At 39.1% G+C, this 26418-nt stretch overlaps 1 protein-coding gene and 1 long non-coding RNA gene across 2 annotated transcripts in view; one reads left to right on the forward strand and one right to left on the reverse strand.

The window, feature by feature from the left end:
• CTSO (cathepsin O) overlaps window positions 1-25089 on the reverse strand; it is a 47389-nt gene extending 22300 nt beyond the window's left edge. The window contains exons 1-4 of the mRNA XM_027866858.1: window positions 24898-25089; window positions 12749-12857; window positions 7765-7904; window positions 1900-2067 (exon numbers count right to left, since the gene is read on the reverse strand). Of these exons, the coding sequence (XP_027722659.1) occupies window positions 1900-2067; window positions 7765-7904; window positions 12749-12857; window positions 24898-25074 (594 nt within the window). The 5' untranslated portion in view covers window positions 25075-25089. The remainder of the gene's footprint in view (window positions 1-1899; window positions 2068-7764; window positions 7905-12748; window positions 12858-24897) is intronic.
• LOC114046532 overlaps window positions 1-25196 on the forward strand; it is a 46036-nt gene extending 20840 nt beyond the window's left edge. Inside the window, exons 2-4 of the long non-coding RNA XR_003569516.1 lie at window positions 17658-17705; window positions 23660-23784; window positions 25136-25196. This is a non-coding gene — a long non-coding RNA (uncharacterized LOC114046532). The remainder of the gene's footprint in view (window positions 1-17657; window positions 17706-23659; window positions 23785-25135) is intronic.
• Window positions 25197-26418: the final 1222 nt, after the last annotated feature.

A 26418-nucleotide genomic window follows, 5' to 3' on the forward strand; every position in this document is an offset into this window, starting at 1 on the left:
GTTTTGTAATTGTGTTCATATAGTTCCTGAGTTTGTCTTGGCAGGTAAGACTACCAAGCATTTTATATCTTCTATAGCTATTTTAAAAAGAATTGCTCTTTCCATCTCTTGCTGCCAGACTTTGTTGATAATATATAGAAATACTGATAAAATATGTGGGTTTATTTTATGTTCTATTTCATTGACTGTTCATTTTTTCCCCCGAAGGATTATGTTCAGTTTTGCTGGGTAGGCGATACTTGCTTGTAATCCAAGCTTCTTTGTCTTATGGAATATTACGGTCCAAACCCTCTTATCCTTTAACATAGAAGCTGCTAGATCCTGTGTAATCCTAACTGTGGCTCCTTGATTTTGAATTCTTTCTTTCTGGTTGTTTGCAGTATTTTCTCCTTGACCTGAGAGTTCTGGAATTTGACTATTAGATACTTGGGAGTTTTCATTTTGGGATCTCTTTTAGGAGGTAATCTGTGGGTTTCTTCAATTAATATTTTATCCTCTGGTTCTAGTATATCAGGGCAGTATTCCTTGATAATTTTTTGAAAGATGCTGTCCAGGCCTTTTATTTTATTTTTTTAATGATGGCCTTCAGGTAGTCCAATAATTCTTAAATCATCTCTCTTGGATCTATTTTCCAAATCAATTGTTCTTCCAATGAAATACTTCACATATTCTTCAATTTTTTTCATTCTTTTGATTTTGCTTGGTTGATTCTGGCTTCCACTTGCTCAATTCTAATTTTTAAGGAATTATTTTCTTCAGTTAGCTTTTGTATTTCCTTTTCCATTTATCATTTCTACTTTTTAAGGAATTGTTTTCTTCAGTGAATTTATGTACATTTTTTTCCATTTTGTGTACTTTCTTTACCAAGTTGTTGACTCTTTTTCCATGATTCTCTTGCATTACTCTCATTTCTTTTTCCAATTTTTCTTCTACCTCTCTTATTTGATTTTTTAAATCCTTTTTGAATCCTTCCAGGCGTTCTTTTTGAGCCTGAGACCAATTCATATTTCTCTTTGACGCTTTACATGTAGGCATTTTGACATTGCTGTCCTCTTTTTAGCACTGTCCCACACTTCTAGTGCTAGAAGCCAAGGTCCTGGCCACTCACCTGCTATATAAAGGATAGGAGGCCTCACAACTGGTTCACTGTTCCACTGGCCTGCTGTGTCAGGGCCATGGGGTCTCTGTTGCTGACCTGTGCTGGGGCTCATTGCCTCCTGCTGGCTTGCCTGGACACCGCCTGCACTGGGCTGTGCTCACCTTTTATCCGAGTGAGATAGACCTTTCCTTGAAGTCCTTCTAAGTTGTCTTAGGCTGGAAAATTGTTTCACCCCAACCTTTTGTGAATTCTGTCACTCTAGAATTCATTTTGAGGTGTTTTGAAAAGTTGTTTAGAGTGGATTTAGGGAGAGTTCAGGCTATAACTGCTTTTTCTCCGCTATCTTGTCTCTGCCCAACACTCATTTTACAGATGAGGAAACTGAGGTTGAGAAAGATTAAGTGATTTCCCAAGTACAACTGGTAAGTGTTTGGGACTAAAACCAAGCCTTACTAACTCAAAGTCCAGTACTCTATTCATCGCATCATGTTGCCTTGCTGATATTACATAAAGGCTCTTCACCAACCTAGTCATAGTCATCTGGACAATATCCTACTATATCCATTCTTCTCAAAATGTGGACTGAGGTCCCAATCGAGGTATACTCTGAGCAGGGAACAGGTCAGGAGGACTACCCTTCCTGTACTCTAGAACCAATGACTCAATTTAACACAGGTAATATGCAACCTCTATAAATTAGGATAATGAAGAGACTGTGCAAATTGTTTGTATTTTTGGTATGTAAGACAAATAAAGTATAGCAGTAGGAAGTAATTAGGAAAAAGTTAAAAATGGAATACCTTATTTAGCCAGTTCAAGGCATTAACAGTAGAACCACCACTGCAGCCAAAATTGTTGTATGAACAATCAATGACTTGTTGGACACTCAAGTCTTCCAAAGACTCCCCTTTGATTGCATAAGCAGATTCAATTCCACCCACGACACTGAACGCCCAACATCCTCCACACTATTTAAAAAGAGAAGAATACTATTTATTATCAGACAGTTTGCTCTCCACACACCCTGAGGAAAAGTAAAGTTTAAGTTGGCCTACAGAAATTTGCCTCCAGTCTTATCTAAGGCAATAAATTATTTCCCATCACTAGCTATATATTGGAAGCAGACTTTGAATTACACATTGGCTGACAAAGTATGCAAATGGTGGGCAAACTGGGCTAGGGTTCAGGACAGATTTGGGTCTGCCACTACTTGTGTAACCTAGGGAAAGTTGCTTACCTTTTTTATGGCTATTATTTCCTTCTCAGTGAAATGCAATAATGTTTGCCCCATGAACCTCGTAGGACTGACAAACAAAGAGAATTGAGAAATGTAAAAATTTATGAAAAAATTGCTGGGTCTTCCATTATAGTCCCACCCCAATACCTCAGTGTAGTGTGGATAATTCCTGTGTTCTCCAAGGTGATGCTGGGTGAATAAAAACTCAGACAGGTCCTAAGTACGGAGAGGCTCATCACCCATAGACTGGCCCCTCAGTACTGCACCATTAAATCCATAGCAATCCAGGAAACAAAGAAAAATACAAAATGGCCCTCAATCCTACAAGGTCCTCTTCTGTTTCTCCAATGACAGTGGCAGTTTGGCAGAAAAGGCTTCTAAAGTGCTGAGAATGACCATCTTTAGCAGCTTATATAGAAGGCTATTTAGGAGACTTAGATCCTCACAAAATGCAGGCATTCCTACCCCCTACCCCCATTACCTCCAAGATCAAATATAAAATACTCTGTTGAGTGTTCAAAGTCAGTCAGCAGTCAACAAGAATTTATTAAGTGCCTACTATGTACCAAGCATGGTGCTAAGCTCTGAGGATATTAAAAAAGTAAAAGATGACCCCTACTCTTGAGGAGTTCATAATCCTAAGGGGGAGATAGCATGCAAACAAAGGGGTACAAAAAAGCTACGTAGAAAATACATAGGAGATAATCAACAGAAGGAAGACACTAGAATTAAGAGCATGGGAAAGGTGTTCTGTGCGATTTTCATTGGGACTTGAAGGAAGTCAGGGAAGCTAAGAGGTGGATGAGGACGAGGAAAAGCATTCCAGGCATGTGGAACAGCCAGAGAAAATACTTGGAGCCAAGAGACTCAGTATCTTGTTCAGGGAATCACAAAAACAACATGAAGCAGTGGAGAGAAAAGTGAGCTTACAGAAAGCTTGCCCTGAGACTCGATTGATCCAAATCATTTCAGCAATAATGATGGGTGACAACTGTGTAACACCTTAAATTATCAGAGCATTTTATATATATTATCTCATTTGAACCTCATAGCAACCATTTACTATATAAATATGAGTATTATCATAAGAAAAAGAACAGTGAGTTAACATCAATCACTACCAACCGAAGCACCTACATCATCATCTATAAGAAGATAATTTATGCATGTGTTGGTTGCATCCTAAAGAAAAATATGCAAGGCAGAATTTTGCAAAATAATATTTTACAGCAGACTCTGTTTCTATAACCATCCAGTGGACTGAAAGCTACAGAGAAAAAAAATCTCACTGTACTTATATTTGTTCAATATTTAAAAAAAAATGACTTGGTGAAATAGAATGCTACTTTAAAGGCTTTCATTCAATAAGGTGCCTTCTATGCATATTTTAAGATAATAATAAAAATTCGCATTTAGGTAACGCTTTAAAGTTTGCAAAGCTCTTCATATGTATTAGCTTATTTGAATCTCGCAACAATTTCGTAAGATAGGTAGCACACAGGTATTATTTTACCTCCATTTTACAGATGGGGAAGGTGAGGCTCAGAAATGTTAAATGACTGAATCGTTGTCACACAGCTGGTAAACAATGTTCACCAAAGGTGTTTATCATTGTCATGGATGATATCTAGCACAGAATCCAAAAGAAAGATTCCTTCTGCAGTGAGGTCCTCTGCATACTCTTATTGGATAATCAAACTTTGATGATTGCATCAATCCTCAAACCACTGAAGAAACTCCAAAATGAGAGCTGTAAGCTCTCAAGAGTCTGCACTAATTGTCCACCAAGGCAAAATCAAATGGATACAGGTTTCCTATTTTTTTTTTTTTGGCAAGGCAATTGGGGTTAAGTGACTTGCCGAGGGTCACACAGCTAGTAAGTGTCAAATGTCTGGTCTGAGACCAGATTTGAACTCAGGTCATCCTGACTCCAGGGCCGGCACCCTGCCACCTAGCTGTCCCAAGGCTTCCTATTTTCCAAACCATCATATGTAATTGATCTACAAGTTATATTTTCAGTGATCTCAAGATCTTTCCTCTGTGTGTGTGTGTGTGTGTGTGTGTGTCTGTGTGTGTGTGTGTCTGTGTGTGTGTGTGTGTGTGTGTGTGTGTGTATGAGTGTGTGTGTAGATGGTGGAGAGAAAAGAAGGAAGTTTCTCAATCCTGTATTTCTCTTCTTAGAGAATCTCAAAACAGGCTATGTCTGCCTCAATGACGGAAACTGGCTTCCTCGTCCAATTTCTCACTCCGCCAGCTCTGCACCTTGTCTTCACTCTACCCCAGGGCATAGAGCTAACATCAGTGGCTTGGAACCATAGGTGGTATCCCTGCTCTTGAATCCTGTTTCCTACCAGCTAATAGATGGATGGGACATGTGTCCTTTGTATCCTAAACTGGAACTCTGAATATATTTTCTAGTAGCATAAAGCCATTGCTACACATGGCGATTACTTTTTCTCATGCTATTACAGCATTGTCATTCAGCTACATCATGGACTTAAAAGGCTTTACTCGGTTATTCTGGTAGAGGTGGTGTGGTATAATGGCCTTGGAGTAGTCACCATTGAACTGTACAGTGGGTATAATGCTGGATTCGGTGAAAGGAATATCTGAGTTAGAATCTTGCCTCAGACAATTACTAGCTGTGTGATCCTAGGCGTGATGCCTGCCTCAGTTTCCTCATCTATAAAATGGGGTTAATAAATAGTACCTACATCACACAGATGTTGTAAAGATTAAATGAGATAATACATGTAAAAATGCTTTCTTTGCAAAGCTTAAAGGAACATATAAATACTAGTTATTATTATCACCGCAATTAACATATATCACTTTAAGGTTTGCACAGCATTTTTGTCATCTGGTGCTATGACACGTGGTACAAGGATTATTTTCCCATTTTTTACAGGTGAGGAAACTGAAGCTGAGAGATTAAGTGACTTACTTGAGGTCTCACAGTTACATAAGCATCAGAGGTTGGATTTAAACGCAGGTCTCTAGCTCAAAGTCTTTGCACTGCACAATGTTGCCTCTTTCTACAAAACCAGAATCCTATTTCTACTCTGATGCTGACTAGCTGTTAGACCTTAGGCAAAGCACTTTACCCCTCTGAACACTACTTCTGTCATCTGCAGAGAAAGGAGAGTATATTTACAGTAATTCATAGGATTGTGGTGAGGAAAATACCTTTTTTAAACTTTAAGCCCTAAAGAAATGTGTTATTATTAATGCCCCTCCTTTTTTTTTTTTGGATAAAAAATATATATATATATTCTGAGTTCCAAACAAATAGGTTGGTGAAAAAGCACTTAATTTGGACGTAGAAGTCCTGGGACCATATCCCAGTTCTGTAACTTAATATCAGTGTGAGCTTAGGTAATTAATTCACTTTATCTCCATAGGCCTTAGTTTCCTCACTTGCAAAATCTCTTGTCGTTTTCAGTTGTGTCCAACTCTTTATGACCTCATTTGGGGTTTTCTCGGTAAAGAGTGGTTTGCCATTTTCTTCTCTAGCACATTTTACAGATGAGGAAACTGAGGCAAAGAGGGTTAAGTGACTTGCCCAGGGTCATACAGCTAGTGGATGTCTGAGGGCGGATTTGAACTCAGGTCTTCCTGACTCTAGCCCTGGCACTCTATTTACTGTGCCATATTGCTGCCTTTGTAAAATGAGGTTAGGCTAAATGACTTCTAAGATTCCTTTCCAGCTGTGGATTTGATACGCATGTATGTGTTACGTAGAAAATGTAATCCTTATCCACATCCAGAGAAAGAACTATGGATTTTGAATGCAGATCAAAGCATACTACTTGATCTTTTTTTTCCTTCTTCTGTTTCTTCTTTCTTGTGGTTCCTCCTATTGCTTCTAATTCTTCTTTACAACAAGACTAATATGAAAATATGTTTAATAGGAATGTATATGTATAGCCTGTAGCAGATTGTATGCTATCTTAGGGAAGGAGGCAGGAAGGGAAGTTTAAAACTCAAAAGCTTATAGAAGTGATTGTTGAAAACTAAAAATAAATTAATTAAAAAAAAAAGAAAATGTAATCCTTGTCTCAAAGGGATTTACATTTCTAAGACTTACATAGGAATCTGACAACTCATTAAGAGCCTGGGTACTGCTTATAGTTAGTTTTATAGAAAAAAAATATCAACAATCATTTATTAAGTGCTTACTACATGCTAGGCATGAGGCAGCTAGAAGGCTCAGTGGACAGAGCACTAGGCCTGCTGTCAGAAACACTTGAGTTCAAATCTGGCCTCAGACTCTTACGAACTGTGTGACTACCAGCAAGTCACTTAACTTCTGTTTGCCTTAATCCCCTAGAGGAGGAAATGGTAAACCACTGAAGTATCTTTGCCAAGAAACCGTCCCTGGAACCCCCAAAATGGGTCATGAAGAGTTGGACATGACCAAAAAACATATTCTATGCATTGTGCTATTAAAAAATAAAGGTAAAAATAAAACAATCCCCACTCTCAAGAAATGTACAGTCTAATGGGGAGACAAGCAAACAACTACGTACAAACTCTCTCTCTCTCTGTCTCTGTCTCTGTGTATACATATACGTATACATACATACATACATACATACATATACACACAAAGAAAATTGTAAATAATCCACAGAGGGAAAGCATTAGCATTAAAAAGACCTGGGAAAGGCTTCTGGCTGAAGGTAGGATGTTAGCAGTGATCCGAAGGAAGTCAATGAAGCTAGGAGGAGGAGATGAGGAAGGAGAGATTCTCTAGGCATGAGCGACAGCTAGTAAAAATGCTCCGAGTTGGGACACAGAACGTCTAGTCAGATGAACAACAAGGAAACCCAGTGTCACTGAATTGCTGAGTACGTGGAGGAGAGTAAGGTGTAAGAAGAACAGGGTGCTAGGCAGGAGCCAGGTTATTTTGAAAGGCCTTCAAAGCCAAACAGAGAATTTTATACTTGATCCTGGAGGGAAAGGGGAGTGAGAATCAGGAACTCTCAGCTAAATTGCTGTTTGAGAACAATAGATACAAGATCCATGTGTCGAGGCCAAAATTAATAATACTAAGAGCTGCCAATTGGCAGAAGTGAGAGGTAAGAAAGAGGAGAGAACATCTCCTGAAGAAGAAGGGTAGTACAGTGACAGAGCACTGAATCTAGAATCTGAAGGCTTGAGTTCAAATCTTGCTTTTGTCACTTACGACCTGTGTAACTATGGACAAGTCATTGAACTCTGTGGGCCTCAGTTTCCTCACTTGTAAAATGAGAAGATTGGACGAGATGACCTCTAAGATCCCTTCCAGCCCTAAATCTATGATCTGATGATGATCCTATAAACCCAATGAAAATGGACACTTATTGGTTCAGTATTTAAAATTATTACTTAACAATAAGGAAAATGGGAGGAAAGGAAAGAAAGTAGAGAGGAAGCCAGTACTCACCATCTGTTGGTTTCTTACTTTTGTTACAACATGCTTATCCCTCCAGTCAAATCTTATTGGCAAAGGCATGTGTGCGGTTGGCATCTTTACTTCTTTATTACATAATGGAAGTTCAGAGGATTTGCTTCTCAAATAGATAGCTGTAAGAAAAGCAGGAAATGGGGTTGGGGGAAATCTTGTAAATTCCTCTGATAAAAGTCTCATTTTTAATAGGAAATGTAGTCAAATTTACAAGAAAAAAAACTATTCCCCAATTTATAACTGGTCAAAGGATATGAATAGGCATTTTTCAGAGGAAGAAATCCAAGTTATTAATAGCTCTATGTAAAATTCTCTAGATCATGAATAATTCATTAAATGCAAAGAAAACGACTCCGAGGTGCTATCTCATACCCATCAGGTTCACTAAGATGACAAACAAAGAAAAGAACAAGTGCTGGAGGAGCTGTGAGGAAGTGGGCACACTAATCCTATGCTGGTGAAGCTGGGAACTAGTCCTATCATTCCAGAAGGCAATTTGCATCTGTGCCCTAAAAGCGTGCCTTTGGCCCCACAATATCACTACCAGGTCTGTTGCGAAAACTGTAAACTTTATATCGATTGATGTGATATTTACAATGATAGAACTTCAATATGGCATCCCTCAGCCTAAGAGGTCCTAATGTTCATAGAAACATATTCAGTTTGTACCTTTCTACTATTGATTCTGTATCAGGTAGAGAAAGATTGCAGCTTTTTGATTAAACAAACTCTTGGCTTGTTTCAGGAGCCTGGAGTCATTCTCCTCTTGCTGCCTTTGATAGCGAACATTATTTCTGGTTCCAATAAAGAAACTCTCCCTACCTCAGCTTCACCCAAGCCTGGTATCAATATGTGATTCCAATAACTCTTCCACCACATCTGGGGCTGATTAAGAATGCCCTCTCCAACATCCTACACTGATTACTGGTTCTCAACTGTACCCATTCTTAGGCTATATAATCTTGCCACCTGAAGCCTAATTATGAATGTGTTCCCTCTCCAGCACATTTTCCTCACTCTCAGTCTGGGCTGAGTTCCCGCCACATGGAAGAAACCTCTGTTTGTTTATATTTTCATATTTTGTTGTTGCTGAGTCATTTCAGTTGTGTCCAATTCTTCATGATCCCACTTGGTTTCTTTGTTTGTTTGTTTCTTTAAGGCAATTGGGGTTAAGTGACTTGCCCAGGGTCTCACAGCTAGTAAGTGTCAAGTGTTTGGTCTGAGGCTGGATTTGAACTCAGGTACTCATGACTTCAGGACCAGTGCTCACTGTGCCACCTAGCTGTCCCTGGGGTTTTCTTTAACAAAGATATTGGTGTGGTTTGCTATTTCCTTCTCTAGCTTATTTTGCAGATATGGAAACCAACAGAGTTAAGTGATGTGCCCAAGGTCACAAAGCTAGTAAGTGTCTGAGGCTGGATTTGGACTCAGGTATTCCTAACTCCAGTCCTGGCACTCTATCCACTGTATCACCTAGCTGCCCCTGTTTCTATATAGTGTATGTGTGTATGCTTTGTTTGCCTGCTCGCTATGTCACATAACAATAAAGCTCATGACTGTATTATTTTCCTCAGTACCAATTTTCTAGAAATTCCCAAACCCAAGTATTTGCTTTAACTTGAGCAGTAAGTTCAAATAAAGTATATATATCCCCAAAGAGATCAAAGAAAAAAGGAAAGGACTCCTATGTACTAAAATATTCATAGAAACTTTTTGGTTTTGGAAACCAAAGAATTGGCAACTGAGGGAATGCCTATCAATTGAGGAATGGGTGAACAAGTTATGGTATATGATTGTGATGGAATACTATTATGCTGAAAAAAATGATGAAGGGGATAGTTTCAGAAAAACCATGGAAGACCTTTATGAACTGATGCAAATTGAAGTGAGCAAAACCAGGAGAACAACTTACACAGTAACAACAATATTATAAAGACAATCAACTTTGAAAGACTTAGTATTCTGATCAACACAATGAACAACCACAATTCCAAAGGGCTCATGGTGAAACATATTATCCACCTCCATATATAGAGCTGATGGATTCAGACTATGTAGATTCAAACATTTTCTTCTCTTTCTTTTTCCTTCTTTTCTTTGGGCATGCTTAATGCAAGAATTTATTTTGTATGACATTACGAAATACATTTGTGAGGGTTCCTTTTCCTTTTTCTTCTCAATAGGTGAAGGAGGGTAGGAAAAAGAAGGGAAGATAGTTCAGAACTGAAAATAAAATAGAATTCAATTTAAAAAAAAATCAAATAGTTGAATCCCCAAAATAAAATGGAGTTAAAATAAATATTACTTTTCCTGTTTGATGTTCTTGGGGTTTTTACAGGAAGCTGTTCACATATTGAGACATTAGCTTTCTCAATAAGAGTCCTAAAGTTCATCCTTTCTGAATCCTATTACACTCTGCAGTAGATGTTTTGAGAGCATCTCTCTCTCTCTCTCTTTCTCTCCCTCCCTCTCCATATGTGTATATATATATATATATTTATCATGTAGTACATGAATATATATATAATGGAATATTCTTTCATTGTAAGGAACAATGTATCAGAAGAATTCTGAGAAACAGGAGAAGTCTTCTGTGAAGTGATACAGATGAGGAAAACAGGTCTAAAAGAACATACACAGTTACTACAATACAAATGAAGTCAATTTTGAGAAGCCACAGCACCTTAATCGTATACAATGATCAATGTCAGTGCATGCTTTTAAAATCAAAGGATGTATTCTTTTATGAACTAATAAACTAAATCTTTGGGGAAGGGGGAATATGCTTTGTTAGAGATGCTCATTTAGGTGTTTGTTGGAAAGTGTTGTGTCAAAACAAACATATCCACCAATTTTAAAAGTAAAAATATAACAAATTGCAAATACCTCCTGGGTGCTTAGAGATTTAAAGGTGGCTATTTAATTATACAAAATTCCTCACTAGACACAGTTTGATAGCTGCTTATATAAAAAAGCTGAATAATTTGAGTGGACTCCAAACTTAATATGAACCAATGACTCTTTAGTCCATCCAAGTTTTTGTTATACTCATCACTGGTAAGAGGGCAAAAAATTCACACCCACAGCTACATATGGGTAATATAAGCTTGCTATCATAGAGATAATCTAACCAAACTCTCTTATTTTATAGACGAGAACCTGAAGGCCTCTCTGGCCTTTATTTCTCTAATAAAGTAACACACAGACAGAGGGAGTAAGAGGAAGGAGATAAAGGGGAAAGCAAATGCAAAAGTCCTAGCTCATGAAACCAGTTATTGGCAGGGTCAGAATGAGAACTCAGGTTGCCTCACTTGGTATCCAATATTCTTTCCACCATGCTACTCAGACTTTCAAGTTCTTTTTTTTCTTCCAGGTTCATTAGTATTTTATTTTCCCCAATTCCATGTAAAAACAATTTTCAATATTAGTTTTTAAAATTTTGAGTTCCAAATTCTCTCCCACCCTCCCCACTACCCTCACAGAGAAGTCAAGCAATTTGATACAGGTCATACATACATAGTCATGCAAAATATATTTCCATATTAGTCATGTTGTAAAAGAAAATATAGACCAAAAGAAAAATAGAGAAAGTAAAAAAAAAAGTGTGCTTTGATCTGTATTCAGACTTCATCAGTTCTTTCTCTGGGGACAGAGAGCATTTTTCATCATGACTTTCAAGTTCTTTAAGCAAAAAAAAAAATGCAGCATTTTAGAAAGTATGAGAAGGCAAATGGGCACAAATGCTGAGTATACATTTATTTTATTAGGAAAGACTTTGTGGAGTGGGTGGAACTTAATAAGAACTGTTAGGTTTTGTTGGTTTTTTTTTTTTTTTGGTGAGGCAACTGGGGTTAAGTGACTTGCCCAGAGTCACACAGCTAGTAAGTGTTACGTGTCTGAGGTCAGATTTGAACTCAGGTCCTCCTGACTCCATGGCTGGTGCTCTATCCATTGCACCACCTAGCTGCCCCAATTATTAGCTTTTTTGAAGGGGAAACAAAGAGAGGGAAGCTCCTAAAGTAGACACTAAAGAATGTAAGTGTTTTGAGGACAGCAACTGAGTTATATATTTTTTTCATTGTATCCCCATCACTTTGCAAAGTGCCTTGCAAATACGAGCTACTTGATAAGTGTTCATTGATTGATCACTGATTTTTTCTATGTAGAATGAGTTTATTTTGTTTCCTAGAACTTAATGTGCGTTTCATAGAGTTACAAACTACAAGTAACCACAGGCAAAACATTTTACTTTTCTAGACCACAACTTCTTCCTCTATAAAATGAAGCAGGTGATTTCCAAAATTCCTTCTGGCACTAGGATCCTAAGAGTCTAGGAAAAATAAAGTCAAACAAACATTCCTAAACATAAACTAAAATGCAGAGGAGGTGATTTTGTTTCTTGAATTATAGTGTTGAGCACACAAATATTTCAGAGTCAGCTAGGGAAATCTAGAGTAGGGGGTCTAGATTTCAAAGGGTCTATGAACTTGGATGGAAAAAAATAGCATCTTTATTTTCAGCAATCTTTAAATGAAATTTAGAATTTCTTTAATTATGAATCTAAGTAATAAATATTATTCTGAGAAGAGGTCGATAGACTTCTCCAGACTGCCAAAGCAATTTCTGACACACATAAAAGTTAAGAACCTCTGGTCTAGAGCTTAGAACTATCCTTATCCAAGATGTCGATGTAGAAATGACAATGATAATTCTACTACTCTTCTCCCCGGTAGAATGTAAACTCCTTGAGGTCAGGCATCATTTAATTTTTGGTTTTATATCCCCAGAGCTTATCATAGTGTCTGGCACATAGAAAATCCTTATGAAATGCTTGTTCAACTGAATTGAAAGATAATGGAAATTTTCTACCTAATGTCACTTCATAAATCTGAAACTGAAATAATTCACAAAGACACACAAAATTCATCATAATTAGGAAGTAAATAGTACCATTAGACTATACCTTTAAACTCTTCAGGAAACAAATGAGAAAACTGATTTATTCCATAGACAGCAGAAGAATTGTCACTGGATGAAAATGAATTCAAGTAGCGATGTCTTCTAAGACTTTCCTAGACATCAGAGAGGAGAAGAAAAGAGGAATTAACAAAACCAAAGACTAAATTAGAATTTTTAAAATAAATCCAGTCCTACCTTTTCTGATTATATCTCAAATAACTCAGTTGAAAAAATTGATTTATATACTAAAAGCTTTGATTTGTGTCTTACAGAATTTTCAAAAACTTTTCATAACTTTCTGCAGATCATTTTTGTGTTTCTTGTGATTTCAGAAATAGATTATCATTTATTTTGGTCATAGTGGAAACACTAAGGATTTATAAATAAGTATAGATATACTCTGTGGCAATAAGTATATTTTATTAGCTATTTATTAATTCAGAGTCAATTGACCTTTGTTGGTAAATCTAAGCCTTTTAACCTGACAAGCTATGTGAAAGATGTATGTCTTAGATTTATACAGAGAGAAGCAAGAAAAATGAGGGACTGTTTCAGGGAAAGGTGTGTTGGGATATCTCCCTTTGGAAAAGGATAATGATCATTATTTATGGACTCCATTAATTTGAATTCATGATAATCCCACTTGAGCTGAGTAGAAGGTTTCCCTTTACAATAAAGATCATAGATTTAGAATTGGGAGGGACTTTGGAAATCCTAGAGTCCACAGCAACATTTTACAGATAAGGAAACCGAGACTCAAAGAAATCCAATGATTTGTCCCAAGTAACAGAAGTAGTAAGTGGCAGAGCTAAGATTTGAACCCAGGTCCTCTAACTCTAAATTCTGTATTCTTTCCAATGAATCACACTACCTCATTCTCAGAGGAAAGTAGTCACTAGTCAAGCTAAACTTTTTTTTAACACACATTAAAAAAAAATGAGTTCCAATATCTCTTCCTTCCCCAAACTTCTCCCACAGTCATGGAGAAGGAAACAAACTAAACATATTAATGCAATTTTAAACTACATTAATAAGCCTTGTTTCACCTACTTTACAACACAAACTAAACTGGATCCTAGCCAGATTAACGATTTGCATATATTGATGTTCATCGTTTTGGTCATGTCCAACTCTTCACGACCCCAATTGTGATTTTCTGGGTAGAGATTCTGGAGTGGTTTGCCATTTTCTTCTCTAGGTCATTTTAACAGATGAAGAAGTTGAGGCAAACAAGGTTAACTGACTTGCCCAGGGTCACATAGCTAGTAAGTATCTGAAACCAGATCTGAACTCAGGTCTTCTTTGTTCTAGGTCTGGTGTTCTATCCACTGTACCACCAAGCTGTCACATACATTGGGTTTCTACTAATTTAAGTGACTATTATTTGGTGAATTCTGAAGTCTTGTACACAATTCTAACCAATCAGTTATCAAAGATATAGAGATCCATGGGTAATATAAGCATATAAAACAAAGTCATTGCTGTCCAGGAGCTTGATATCCATGTAGGTAGAAGGCAAAGACATACAAAAATATGCAAATAATCTCTCTGTCTAGGACAGGTAGCAAATGGTATGAGAATCAGAAGTGTTCAGGGTCTGAAGTCCTGAGAGCCAAAACAATGGCTTTAAAAGACATTAAAGCAGGCATGGCCAGAGAGAACACAGATCAGCTAATAAAACCAAAGGCCATCCCCCACATAGCAGCAAATCCTATAAAGTACTAAAAGCAAGATTCATTGGCTACTGGTTACTGTTTCACATATGTATCCTTACCCTATCTTGGACCTTCACCCTGTGTTTAATTTGCTTTTAAACTGTCAAAATGTCTCAGGCTTCATGACCTGAATGTTGGTAGCAAATAATTGACTTGGTGTTCTGCTCACAACTCCCAAGTGTGTGAATCTGTGAATCGTCCATGAGCTTCCATAGAATGGGCCCATCTATGTCTGGAGAGTAGCTGCTGAAGTGGAAAACACTGTTTATTTGTGACGTAGAGGGTGGGAATTTCACTGGGTGCTACTAAACAGATCTTATGAGGGCCATTATTGTGTCTGGCTTTCTAGGCATAATTAAGCCCTGGATAAAAGAAGGGGGAAGTGAGTGAGGAAGTATTATTCAGATATTTAATTAAAAGTTCAAGAGCTTTTGTTTTTGGAATGTGGTGGCAATAATAATAGCTAACATTTACATAGGCTTTAAGGTTTGCAAAGTACTTTACTCTGTAAGGTAGGTGCTATTATTATCCTAATTTTACAGATGAGGAACTGAGGCTGAGCAAGGTTAAGTGAATTGCCCAGGATTATACCACTACTAAGTATCTGAGGCAGGATTTGAATGCAGGTTTTTCTGGTCAAGTCCCATACTCTATCCACTGAACCAGCTAGCTGCTCCTCATAAGAGGGTCTCTGATTTTCAAAGATACAGTTTATTTTAATTGTGCTTTCTATGGTATAAGAAACTCATGGTGTGGGGTCTACTTCTGCCAATGCAATTTGCAATTAATCTGTAATATATTGTCTTTGAGAATTGCGTGGGGGCACTCAAAGTTTAAACATCTCACCTAATGTCCACCATCTAGTCTATCGGCGAATGTGAGAAGCAGGGCCTAAACCCGGGTCTTTCTCTGTTATGCCACGATTCCTCTCATCACAGAGAGGCATGACTGAAGAAGGTAATGGACCAATCCTATCTCTATGAGATAGAGCCATCTCGGCTCTTGGAGGCAGTTATTATTGGTAGTCATCACAGTTTGTCTTGATCCTTCTTAGATTTCAGTCGTTTGTGCTCCAAAAAGAATTATCCTCTATCCAATTCTGAAGACCAGGCTGCTCTGTGTGCTGGTGTAATTACACAGCCAGGTATAAGACTCCCATATGTGCAGACGAGTTTACCTAGACAGAGTTTCAAGTTGTAATGGACAAAAACAAAACAGAAATTAGTGGGCTCTATGTTTTTAGCACCATGGTCAGGGAGGGGCATCAGAGAAAGTGAGGATAGCACACTAGTTCTTCACTCCTGAGCTAAGGTACACTGCCTTTATGGGTGTATGGACAAAAGCATATAGTGGAAGGCATGAAGAAGGAGAATGTGCCTTACTGATGATAGTAAAAGATTGGTCATTATTTTGGAACAATATTTGTTGCTGTTGGAAAGAGACTGAGACACTCCCTACTCATACTTCCTTCCCTCTCACCCCCCACCCCACTTTAAAATGTATGTTGGCTGCATTATCAGAACATCAAAACTCAGTTTTACAGTGTTCCTTTAAGCCTTTGCAGGTTACCCTGACTTTTGAGAAGGCAGCCAAGGGAGTCATGTGTATGTCTGTTTCCCTTCCTCCCCATCTCTGGGTGTTTTACATACTCTGGCTATACTTGGTACCTTCCTGTTGGCTGGAAATCACCCTTCCAATGTTAGTTAAGTTTGTGATAGTAAGCCTTATTAACTGACAGGGCAACTTTCTGAAACTGCCTCACGAACTATAGGGCTGGGGTCATTTCCCAAACATTTCACTAATATCAACATCACTATTTCCACTTCTTTTCCTATCACATTGGAAGGTTTGGGGGAAGGGTACAAAGTTGCATGAGTGGCAGGGATGATAAGACTGACTTATTCGTGTTAATTTGACTGCCTCTTCAGGTTTGCAAGTGTCTTCAGCATCTAAACTTGTTAATGTTTCACCTCTCATTTAATTTATTTTTTAAGTTATTCTTTCAAATATCATGTAATTATTTTCTCTCCCTCCCACTTCCTCTGCATTAAAAAAGAAAAAGAAAAATATAGCCCTTGTAATAAATATTCACAGTCAAGTAGAACTAATTCTTACATTAGCCATTTAAAAAAGTAGGTCTCATTCTATACCTTTAATCATCACCTCTCTGCTAAGAAGGGGGTACATGCTTTATGGTTAGTTCTCTGGAATTACGGTTGGTCATTGCATTGATCAGAATTCTTAAGCTTTCAAGTTGTTTGTATTGATTTTAAAATTGTTTTCATGGTTTTGCATCACTTCATACAAGTCCTCTTAGCTTTCTCTGAAACCATTCTTTTCTTCATTTCTTATGAAACAATAGCACTCCATTAGACTTACCTACTATATTCATTCTCTGACTGATGGGCATCCCTTTTGTTTCCAGTTTTTTGCCTATACAAAAAGAGGTTATGTGAGTGTGTTTATGTGTGTATTTTATACATACATATGTACATATGTGTATATATATTATATTACAAGCAGGTCCTTTTTTTTAAATCTCTTTGGGTTATAGGCATGGTAGTATTATCATCAGTCAAAGGATATACATAGTTTGGTGACTTTGGGCTGGAATGGCTAGACAGATCCACAGTTCCACCAATGATACATTAATATTCCTGTTTTCAAGTAGTGTTTCCACCATCTGTCATGTTCTTTTTTTTTTGGCCATCTTTGACAATCTGATAGTTTATCAACCACTTGCATTTTTATTAGCATTTTTTGTTTTTCTATCACCTTTATTTCCAAATATCTCTCTTTCTCCAAACCTAAAATCTCACTCTGAACAGTGTCTACTGAACAGTCTATGTCTTAATAGTGAGGAAAAATAAGTCTCACGGCTTCTGTCAATTACCTGAAGGATGCTACCATGAAGAATTGCAAGACTCCTCAGAGGTTATTAAGTCCAATCTCATCCTCCCTCCCCACCTATTTCGCCAAAAAATAAGACCCAGTTTCCTCAGAACGCCAGAGTTGGTACTCTTTCTACCATGTCACAGGCTGGACACTGAGCCAACTATTTACTATGCTTTGAGACAGAACAGTATTATATTAGAAATGTTCCATGAAGTAAAAGTCTCCTATGTCAAATCATGTCATTCTGGTTTTGCCTTCTAGAGCAGAGAATTTTTTTTAAGTGTATATCCTCTCCTTCCCCAGGTGTGCCCTGATCCCAACCAAAGGTCTGGCTCAGTGGATCATGTTTTGGTGAGTAATGAAGGCCCCCCCCCAAAGTGCTACTAGCCTTTTCTGATCAAGGGATTTCTGACACACTACATTTTGCAAACCTGTGTGGGAGAAGGGCATTTTCCTTTGAGGCTTACAGAGATTAAGGGAGAAAATGCATTCCCTGACAATGGTGAGATCAGTTTTTAAATGAACATGTTTTATTGCATCTCTAATGCCCCTAAAATTGTTGTTGTTGTTCAGTCATGTCTGACTCTTCGTGACCCACTTTGGATTTTTCTTAGCAAAGATACTGGAGTGGTTTGCTATTTCCTTTTCCAGCTCATTTTACAGATGAGGAAACTGAAGTAAGCAGGGTTAAATGACTTGCCCAGGGTCACACAGCTAGAATCTGAGGCCAGATTTTAACTCATAAAGATGAGTCTCTGATTCCAAGCTCAGAGCTCTATTCACTGTCCCACCTATCTGCCACCCCCCAAACTTGCACCCTTCTCTTTTAAAAATCAGTGTTCCTTCTTCCTCATTAACGTGTTATCTTAACCCTACCTCACTTCTGTTAGATTAAAGGAACAGTGGCTTTTATTTCCCACATAGAGTAGGAAAATTGGGGCAGATCTGAGTACTCCTGGGGAGAATCTATCAATAAAGGGTCTGCCACCCAAGTTACAGGTAGAAGTGATAGGTCTATTACATTAAAAAGCAAAGTGATCTAGGGTTTAGCTGTGAGTTATGGTCTCATTCAAGAGCATGTCTTTGCAAGATTTGAGAAGCAATCTTTTTTTATATTAGTCAAAAGCTGGAAACAGTTGGGTGCCCATCCATCGTTGAAAGGCTGCACCAAGCAGAGACAAATGATGAACACAGAAAAAACTTGGAAAGACTTTTATGAACTGAAACTGAGGGGTAAAGGCAGAAAGAGCAGACTAACCTACCTGGAATATAATTATATAAACAAATGCAATGCTAAAAGGCAGCTAAACTCAGATAAACTCCACCAGCCATACTCATTGGAATGGCCTCCAATGCTCCTTAAGGACAGGGGATGAAATATAATTCTGTTTGTAGTAGGTGGGGAACTATGGGAGAAGAATATCACATTAAATTTATTGGTTCATTTTGCTTACTGGTTTCATTTGGTTACAAGGTAACATTAAGTATGTCAGAAGGGACTGAAATGAGGTGATTTTTTTTTAAAAGAAATCCATAAACTGTTTATTTTTAAGGCTATTATTATACTTCCTTCTCCCTCTACCCCAGGATAAAAGATGGGGGACAACATTCCTTCTAAAGGATTATCATCAGCTTGGCTGCAAGGTGATGAGATTTTTTCAGTCACAGAAAGTCTCAAAAACAGACCATCCTTGTGAGGTGGCAATCAGTATTAGAAGTGGATTTGTTGTTTAATTTCAGTCACTTTCTTTGATTGCTATTTGGAGACCAGTGGACCATCCTATGCAGCTATTTCATCTCTCTCCCTGGATTGTTTGAGTCAGTTTCCACTTCATCTACTTCATTAGTCTTTACTCAGATTTGTTAATTCTTAAGATCTTCAAGGAATACTTCAAAATTTGAAGAAACTGGGATAGTCTTGGAGTGCGTTTTTCCTTCACTGATACTGATTGCCACCTCACTGGAATGGTTTGTCTTTGAGAGTTTCTGTGGCTGAAAAAAATCTCATCACCTTGCAGCCAAGCTGTTTGAGAGAAAGAATTGTCTTTGTCTGAGGAGACTGGCTAGTGAGGGGGGCAGGTGTACAAAACCATTGTTGCATATAGTAATTGAGTTCTATCATAATGTTATTAAAGTGTGATAAATCAGTTTAAATTATATTATGAATTTAATTACATATTAAATGATGAATTTAAAATGCTTTTAATGGTTACCCTCATAGAGATGGTATAGTAATAGCAGCCTTGGAGATGTCGTCATTAGATAGTGTAGAGCATAAAATGTTGGGTCTGGAGTCAGATAGATCTGAGTTAGAATCCAGCCTCAGATAACAAACTAGCAGTCACTGGGCAGGTCACTCCTCACCTGTAAAATGGGGATGATAACAGCACTCCGTGCCTCCTTCAAGGTTGTTGTGAGGATCAAATGAAGTAATATTGTAAACCACTTTGCAAAGTTTAAAACAGTATATAAACTATTATATTATATATAAAATATATTATAAGTTATTATAATCTGCATTATTATTTATGATTGGAGACATGTACCCATATGAGAATATGCAAAATAAATACAACGTAACTTTGGAGGGAGGACACTAACAGGGAGGAGGAAAGTATCTATCTTGGGAAAAGGATGGTGTAGAAAACCCGTTAGGGGCTGGGCCTTCTGGAGAATAGGAGGCTTCCAAAGCAGCAACATATTAAGTGCTTGAGTTTACAGCTGCTCTGCTCTTGACTGAAGGCAAGAAGCAGGCTGAGGAGGCTGAGATTTGAACAACAAAAACCTGGTATGTTTATGCCTTGGGTTTGCTGCTTAATGTCTATGGAGTTATGACCATGGATTTCTGGCTTTGACATACGGGGGGAAGGCCCTGATAGACCGGGCCCAGCAACTTTCCCCATTTCTAGGGGCCTAATAACTCTCCCACCCACTAATCCCCCTCGAAAACACCCAGAAGGTCCCTGCTGGGGTCCACAGCCCTTTTGCATTTCATCGTCTGGTGGTTTTTCTATGCCTTTGCCAGACCAACCCACTTAGCTGTGATTGTTATGCACAGTTCCTTCTGTACTGGACATGCCTGGGAATCCAAAAATGCAAACTACATTCAAATGACCTGAATCATGAGTACACGGGTTCACTTTGTTCTACTGATGTTGATGCTGGATCATACACAAATCACGCTTCTACAAGAGTTGCCATTTCTAAGAGGAGGAGGAGCCAAGACGGCAGAGTAGAGGCAAACCAGCCAAACCTTCCCAACACTGCCCACCAAAAACTTTAAAATCATGCCTCAAATCAAATTTTGGAGTGGCAGAGCCAACCAAAGGTCAAGGGGAGACACTTTTCTGGCCTAAGAACATTCGGGACATCCACAGAAGAAGTCTGTGACTCGCAGTGGAAGCCTGATCAGAAACTACACATACGGAGGCAGCAGCAGCAGCAGCAGAAGCGGTGGGGCCGCAGCTTAGGGAGCCCACATCCCAGAGACGGGAAGGGGGTCGGACAACTAGGGCACCTTTGCTCAGCGGACAGAGATCTGGCGTCAGAGTCAGGAAGACCAAGATTCACGTCTTGCCTGACACAAACTGGATGAATGACCCTGGATGGTTGTCCATGAAATTATCTAAGACTATTAAGACTCAGAGCATTTGCTAATTTGAATTAGTAGGAGTTAGTTGCGTTGCCAGAGAGCTCTCTGTATCAATGAAATCATAAGTGCAGTCCAAACATATGAGTGTTATGTATATGTACACGATATAATACAACATAGAATATATAATGCATAGTATATATAAAACACACAAATATTATGTGTATAGAAAATATGTAGGGGTCAGCTAGGTGGTACAATGGATAGAGCAACGGGCCTGCAGTCAAGAAGACCTGGGTTCAAATCTGGACTCAGACCAGATACTTGACACTTACTAGCTGTGTGACCCTGGGCAAGTCACTTAACCCCAAATGCCTCACCAAAAAAAAATATATATATATATATACAAAATATATTATATATTCATATATTATATATATGAAAATATGTTAACATAATACAGTATATAAAATAATGCATAAATTTTATATCTACATCACACTCATGTATATATGTATGTGTGTGTATATATATGTATATGTATGAAATTACTTACAGATTCAGAGAAAGTACTCATCTGATTGGTGAGTTAGGTAGACGTAGCTATACCTCCAATTCCATCAATGTGTGGATCTCCCAGTGTGGCCACTCTCTCAGTCCCACAAAGGCAGATTCCAACTCCTTTGCAATCTATAATACTGCAGACTTTTCTGTACCAAAGGTACTAAAAGGTTCAGTGACTTGACCACAATCACACAGCTTGTATGTGTTTCAGAGGCAGAATCTGAACCCAGTTCTTTCTAACTTTAAGGCCACTACGTTGCCTCAATTGTATACTAGATGTTTACCATACAGACAGATGTATGTGTGAATCTTCATCTACCTAATTTGACTAGGATTACTAATAAATGCATAGATGATGTTTGGAAAAAATTTTTAAAAATAATAAATATTTAGTGCTTTTCAATGCTTCTGAACCCGAATCTCCAATAGAAGTATATTTTTAAAATTCTGTTATCAACACAGCTGAATGAAAAATTCTTCTCCAAAGAAGTGAAGACAGTGAAGTGAGCTCCTCCAGAGTTCCTCTCCTGGCAGCTAAACCAGGAGTCTACTCTCTGGAATGGTTACTGCCTTTCCTGTGGATTGAAGGTGGAATGGGTCGTGGAGAGATGGGGAGTGGGGAGTGAGGTGTCCAGGGGGTAGGCGGGAGGGAGAGGAGATCCCTCCCTATAATCCACTACATTCACTAAAAGTGCCCTCCAGACTTGAGTTAGCATTGGCCTACAACAGCAATAAACTGGAGGATAAGGCCTCAATTGTCAATGAGAACACCGTGGGAAGTTATCAGAATGGCAAGAAACACAATTCCAATGAGGATTATTACCTAATTCACACTGTGCTTGGCGGCATCACAAGCTGGTGTTCTCTGATGGCAATTTAAATGATAATAAGGAATCTTGAAATGATTGCCGTATGGTAATCTGCTACTACAGGAGATGTCAAGAGTCCTCTATCTTAAGTACACTGGCTCCCTCCCTTTGCCATTCTTTATTCTTGAAATCACCCTTTCTATCTATCTGTAGCAAGTTATGTCCTTTCTATTCTTCAAGGCTCTTATAAAAATCTAACTTTCTCCTAAAAGTCTCATTAACTTCAATCAAGGGTGATGTGATCATTCATCTTGACTTCAGACCCAAAATCAATGAAAGAAGACAAATTAAACGTAAGACCAGTACCAAGAGGCCCAGTCCTGGGAAATTAGACAAGTGGGTATGATTCACAGAAGAGATTTTCCACTCGTCACGTACATGCAAGTTCTTCCTATATTGTGTATAAACATCTCTTCACAGAAGAATGGAAGTAAATTTGCTCTACATTTCAATATTGTTACCTTACTGATCCAAGTACTCCGTGCAGAAGCATCTCTCTCAATCCATCCCTCCTTTCTCATTAGGGTCCAATATCAAAATCTCTCAATATGGGCTCTCCCTTCACACAGCTTGAAAAAGACTGGTCCTAGCATGAGTCTAGACTATCTCACATAATTTTAGGGCAGGATGTCATCTTAGCACTCATCGACTCTACAATGGTGTCACAGAAAGGACAGTGATTTGGGAGTCAGAAGCCCTGGGTTCAAATTCTGGTTCTGTTGCTCACTACTTGCAACTTTGGCTAAAGCCTTTCACACATTTAGCGGGGAGCCACTGCCGTTGAAGGGTGGCTAGGTCGTGCTATAGTGCACAGAGTGCTGGATCTGGAGTCAGGAAAACTTCATGACTTCAAATTCCACTTCAGACGCTTACTAGCTGTGTGACTTTGGGCAAGTCACTTAACCCTGTTTGCCTCAGTTTTCTCATCTATAAAACAAGCTGCAGAAGGAAATGGCAAACCACTCCAGTATCTTTGCCAAGAAACCTCAAATGGGGTCATGAAGAATTGGACTTGATTGAAAAATGACTGAACAACAGTTGCAGTTGAACACCTTTAAAATCTAAGATCTTTTACATTACAGAGAGTTTAAATGTTTGTCTAAGATAAGACAGCTAGTGGCAAGACTTTTAATTTTAGTCCTGTTCCATGGTACCATACTCTCTCTTTAAAAATGTAATAGCCTGGAGACTACTCAAGGAGTATCTCTATTTCTACAAAGCCCAATTTTGGTGCCTGTTTTATATTTATAATTCCCCTGATTAACATTTTATAATTTCAGAGACTCACAATTTGATGCTAGTGGCCCTGGGCTTGAATCCCAGCTGTACCAGTAATGCCCATGTGACACTGGGCAAATTATTCATCACCTCTCTGGGATTCAGTTTCCTCTTCTGCAAAATCAAGGTAATGAAGTGGCTGACTGCTAAAGCCCTCGCCAGCCCTTGAAACCATTTTTAAAAAGAAAAGCACATACTTTCCTGGGGGGAGAGCACAGGAAGGAAAAAGGGAGAGACATGTACACAGAGAGAACTGAAAGGGGCAGCAGGGTCTGCTTAGGTGTGTGTTCAAGGGAAACAGAGATAGAGTCAAAGAGACAGAGAGAGACAGAATTAGCAAGGCACCAAGTGAGAGAAGCAGAAAGGCAGTGACAAAAGAAAGAGACAGAGGCAGAGAAGAGAGTGAAGACAGGCATGGAGTGATGGAGGTGAAGGGAAAGACAGAGAGAGAGAGAGAGAGACAGACAGAGAGAGAGAGACAGAGACAGAGACAGAGAAAGACAGAGAGAGGAGAGAGACAGAGAGAGACAGCGAGAGAGACAGACACAGAGAGACACAGAGAGAGACAGACATAGACAGAGAGAGAGACAGACACAGACATACAGAGACAGAGAGACAGAGACAGAGAGGGACAGAGAAGAGACAGACAGAGAGATAGCGAAAGAGTGACAGAGACACAGAGACAGAGAGAGAGACTGAGAGAGACAGACAGAGAAAGACAGAGAGAGGAGAGAGACAGACAGAGAGACACAGAGACAGATATAGACAGAGACAGAGAGAGAGAGAAGAGAGACACAGAGAGACAGACAGAGAAGAGAGAGACAGAGAGACACAGAGAGGGAGAGACAGAAAGAGAGACAGAGACACAGAGAGAGATAGAGAAAGTGAGAGAGACATAGAGAGACACAGATAGAGAGACACAGAGAGAGAGACAGAGAGAGAAGAGAAGAGAGTGAAGACAGGCATGGAGTGATGGAGGTGAACCACATTCTCTTCAAAGGCAGAAATCTCAGCGCTTCCTGGGAAGTCAGTCCTCTATCTGCCACGCTCTCCTCTCCATCCCTGTCCTCCTCTCTGCCCTAAAACCACCCACAGCGTCCCTCTTTCCTGCCCTGGCCTGTTGTCCAAACAAAGTTTAGTGGAGAAAGGAAGTGGCCAGCAGAGGTTGGAAAAGGAGGAGAAAGAAAAAGGAGGAGGAGGAAGAGGAGGAGGAGGGAGATGGCTGGGGAATGATCGGTACCCGGAAGGCTGCAGAGCCCTTCTCGCTGCGCTGCGGGGGGACGTGGCCGGAGTGGCTGCCGTTCGCCGCAGCTGCTGCTCCCGGGAAGGCTCCCCTGGGGAGCCCGGGGTGAGCCGAGCCCAGGCCGCAGCTGCAGCCCCAGAGCAGCCAGAGCCACGGCAGCCCCAGCGGCTTCATGGGGCTTCAGGGGAGGCTCTCTCCCGGCTCCACTGGGCCCTCTTTCTCTTTCGCTTTGTAGGCTCCTCCTCCCTCTCCAGCTGTGGCCCCGGGATGGGCTGCGGGGGCGGCGCTCGCTAGCCGGCCCCTTGCCCCCTGGCCGGGGAGCCTTGGCCTCGCGGGGCTCCCTTCCGAATGCTTTCCGCGGCTTCGACCACTGGCTGCACATCCAGCTGCAGATTCCCGGGCTTTGGCCTTCCCGGTCCCGACCTCTTCCACATAGATGAAATCTAATTTAATTTATTTAAGTTAATTAATACGTTTATATAAGATGCGGTTATGTATTAAAATGGGACACTATTTACTATTTATACCGATCAAATAACATTAAATATTTAATAGTGAGTAATTCGAAAATCATAAATATATTTAAAATAGATTTTGCCAATGAAAATATAATTGTATATATGTATAGATGAATTTAAAAATCTATTTAAAAACAATAATAATCTATTAAAATGTTTATGTATGAATTATAAGTGTATGTTATATATTTGTTTAAATAAAATATATTATGTAAACATAATGTATAAACAATATTTAAATATATTATTCATGGAGATAGCTACATGAGGCTGTGGATAGAAAGCTAGGCCTGGAGTCAGAAAGAACAGAGTTCAAATTTGACCTCAGACACTTACTAGCTGTGTGACCTTGGGCAAACCACTTAACACCTGTCTGCATTAAACTGGAGAAGGAAATGGCAAACCACTCCAGTATTTTTGCCAAGAAAACCCCATGGACAGCATTAAAAATACTAAAAGACATGACATCAGAAGATGAACTTCTCAGTTTGGAAGCACCTGCCATGCTATGGTCCATGGAAGGGTGGTGGCGGTAGCGGTGGTCACAAAGAATTGGACACGACTGAATAATCAGAAATATTATTTATATACTTTTATATAATATTTATGTATCATAAATATTAGCTATCTGTAGTATACTCATTTAGCAAATTGTGAAATTTCCTCCAGGAGCTTGTGAAAAAGAAAAGAGGAGGGATTCGTGGGAGCAATTGAATACGCTAGCTGGTCAAGAGAAAGGCGCAGGGCAAAGGTGGGATCTTCACAAAGGATTCAAGAGCATGGAGTTAAAGTTGCTAACTATCCGGTTGAGTTTGGAAAGGAAGGAAAGTGAAGGTAGGGTAGGGGTAACAGTTAGAGAAAATACTGAGGGGTGGGGGAATTGGAGGCCTAATGAGGGTAATGAAGAAGTATACGATGAGTAAAGAATGAAGAGATGTGGAATAATAGGGAATGATCAGATAGGGAGACAATCAGAATTCCTGATTAGGAAAATGGAACA

This window comes from Vombatus ursinus, unplaced genomic scaffold (genome assembly GCF_900497805.2).
Source record: "Vombatus ursinus unplaced genomic scaffold, bare-nosed wombat genome assembly UNPS02014784.1, whole genome shotgun sequence".
NCBI classification, from domain to species: domain Eukaryota; kingdom Metazoa; phylum Chordata; class Mammalia; order Diprotodontia; family Vombatidae; genus Vombatus; species Vombatus ursinus.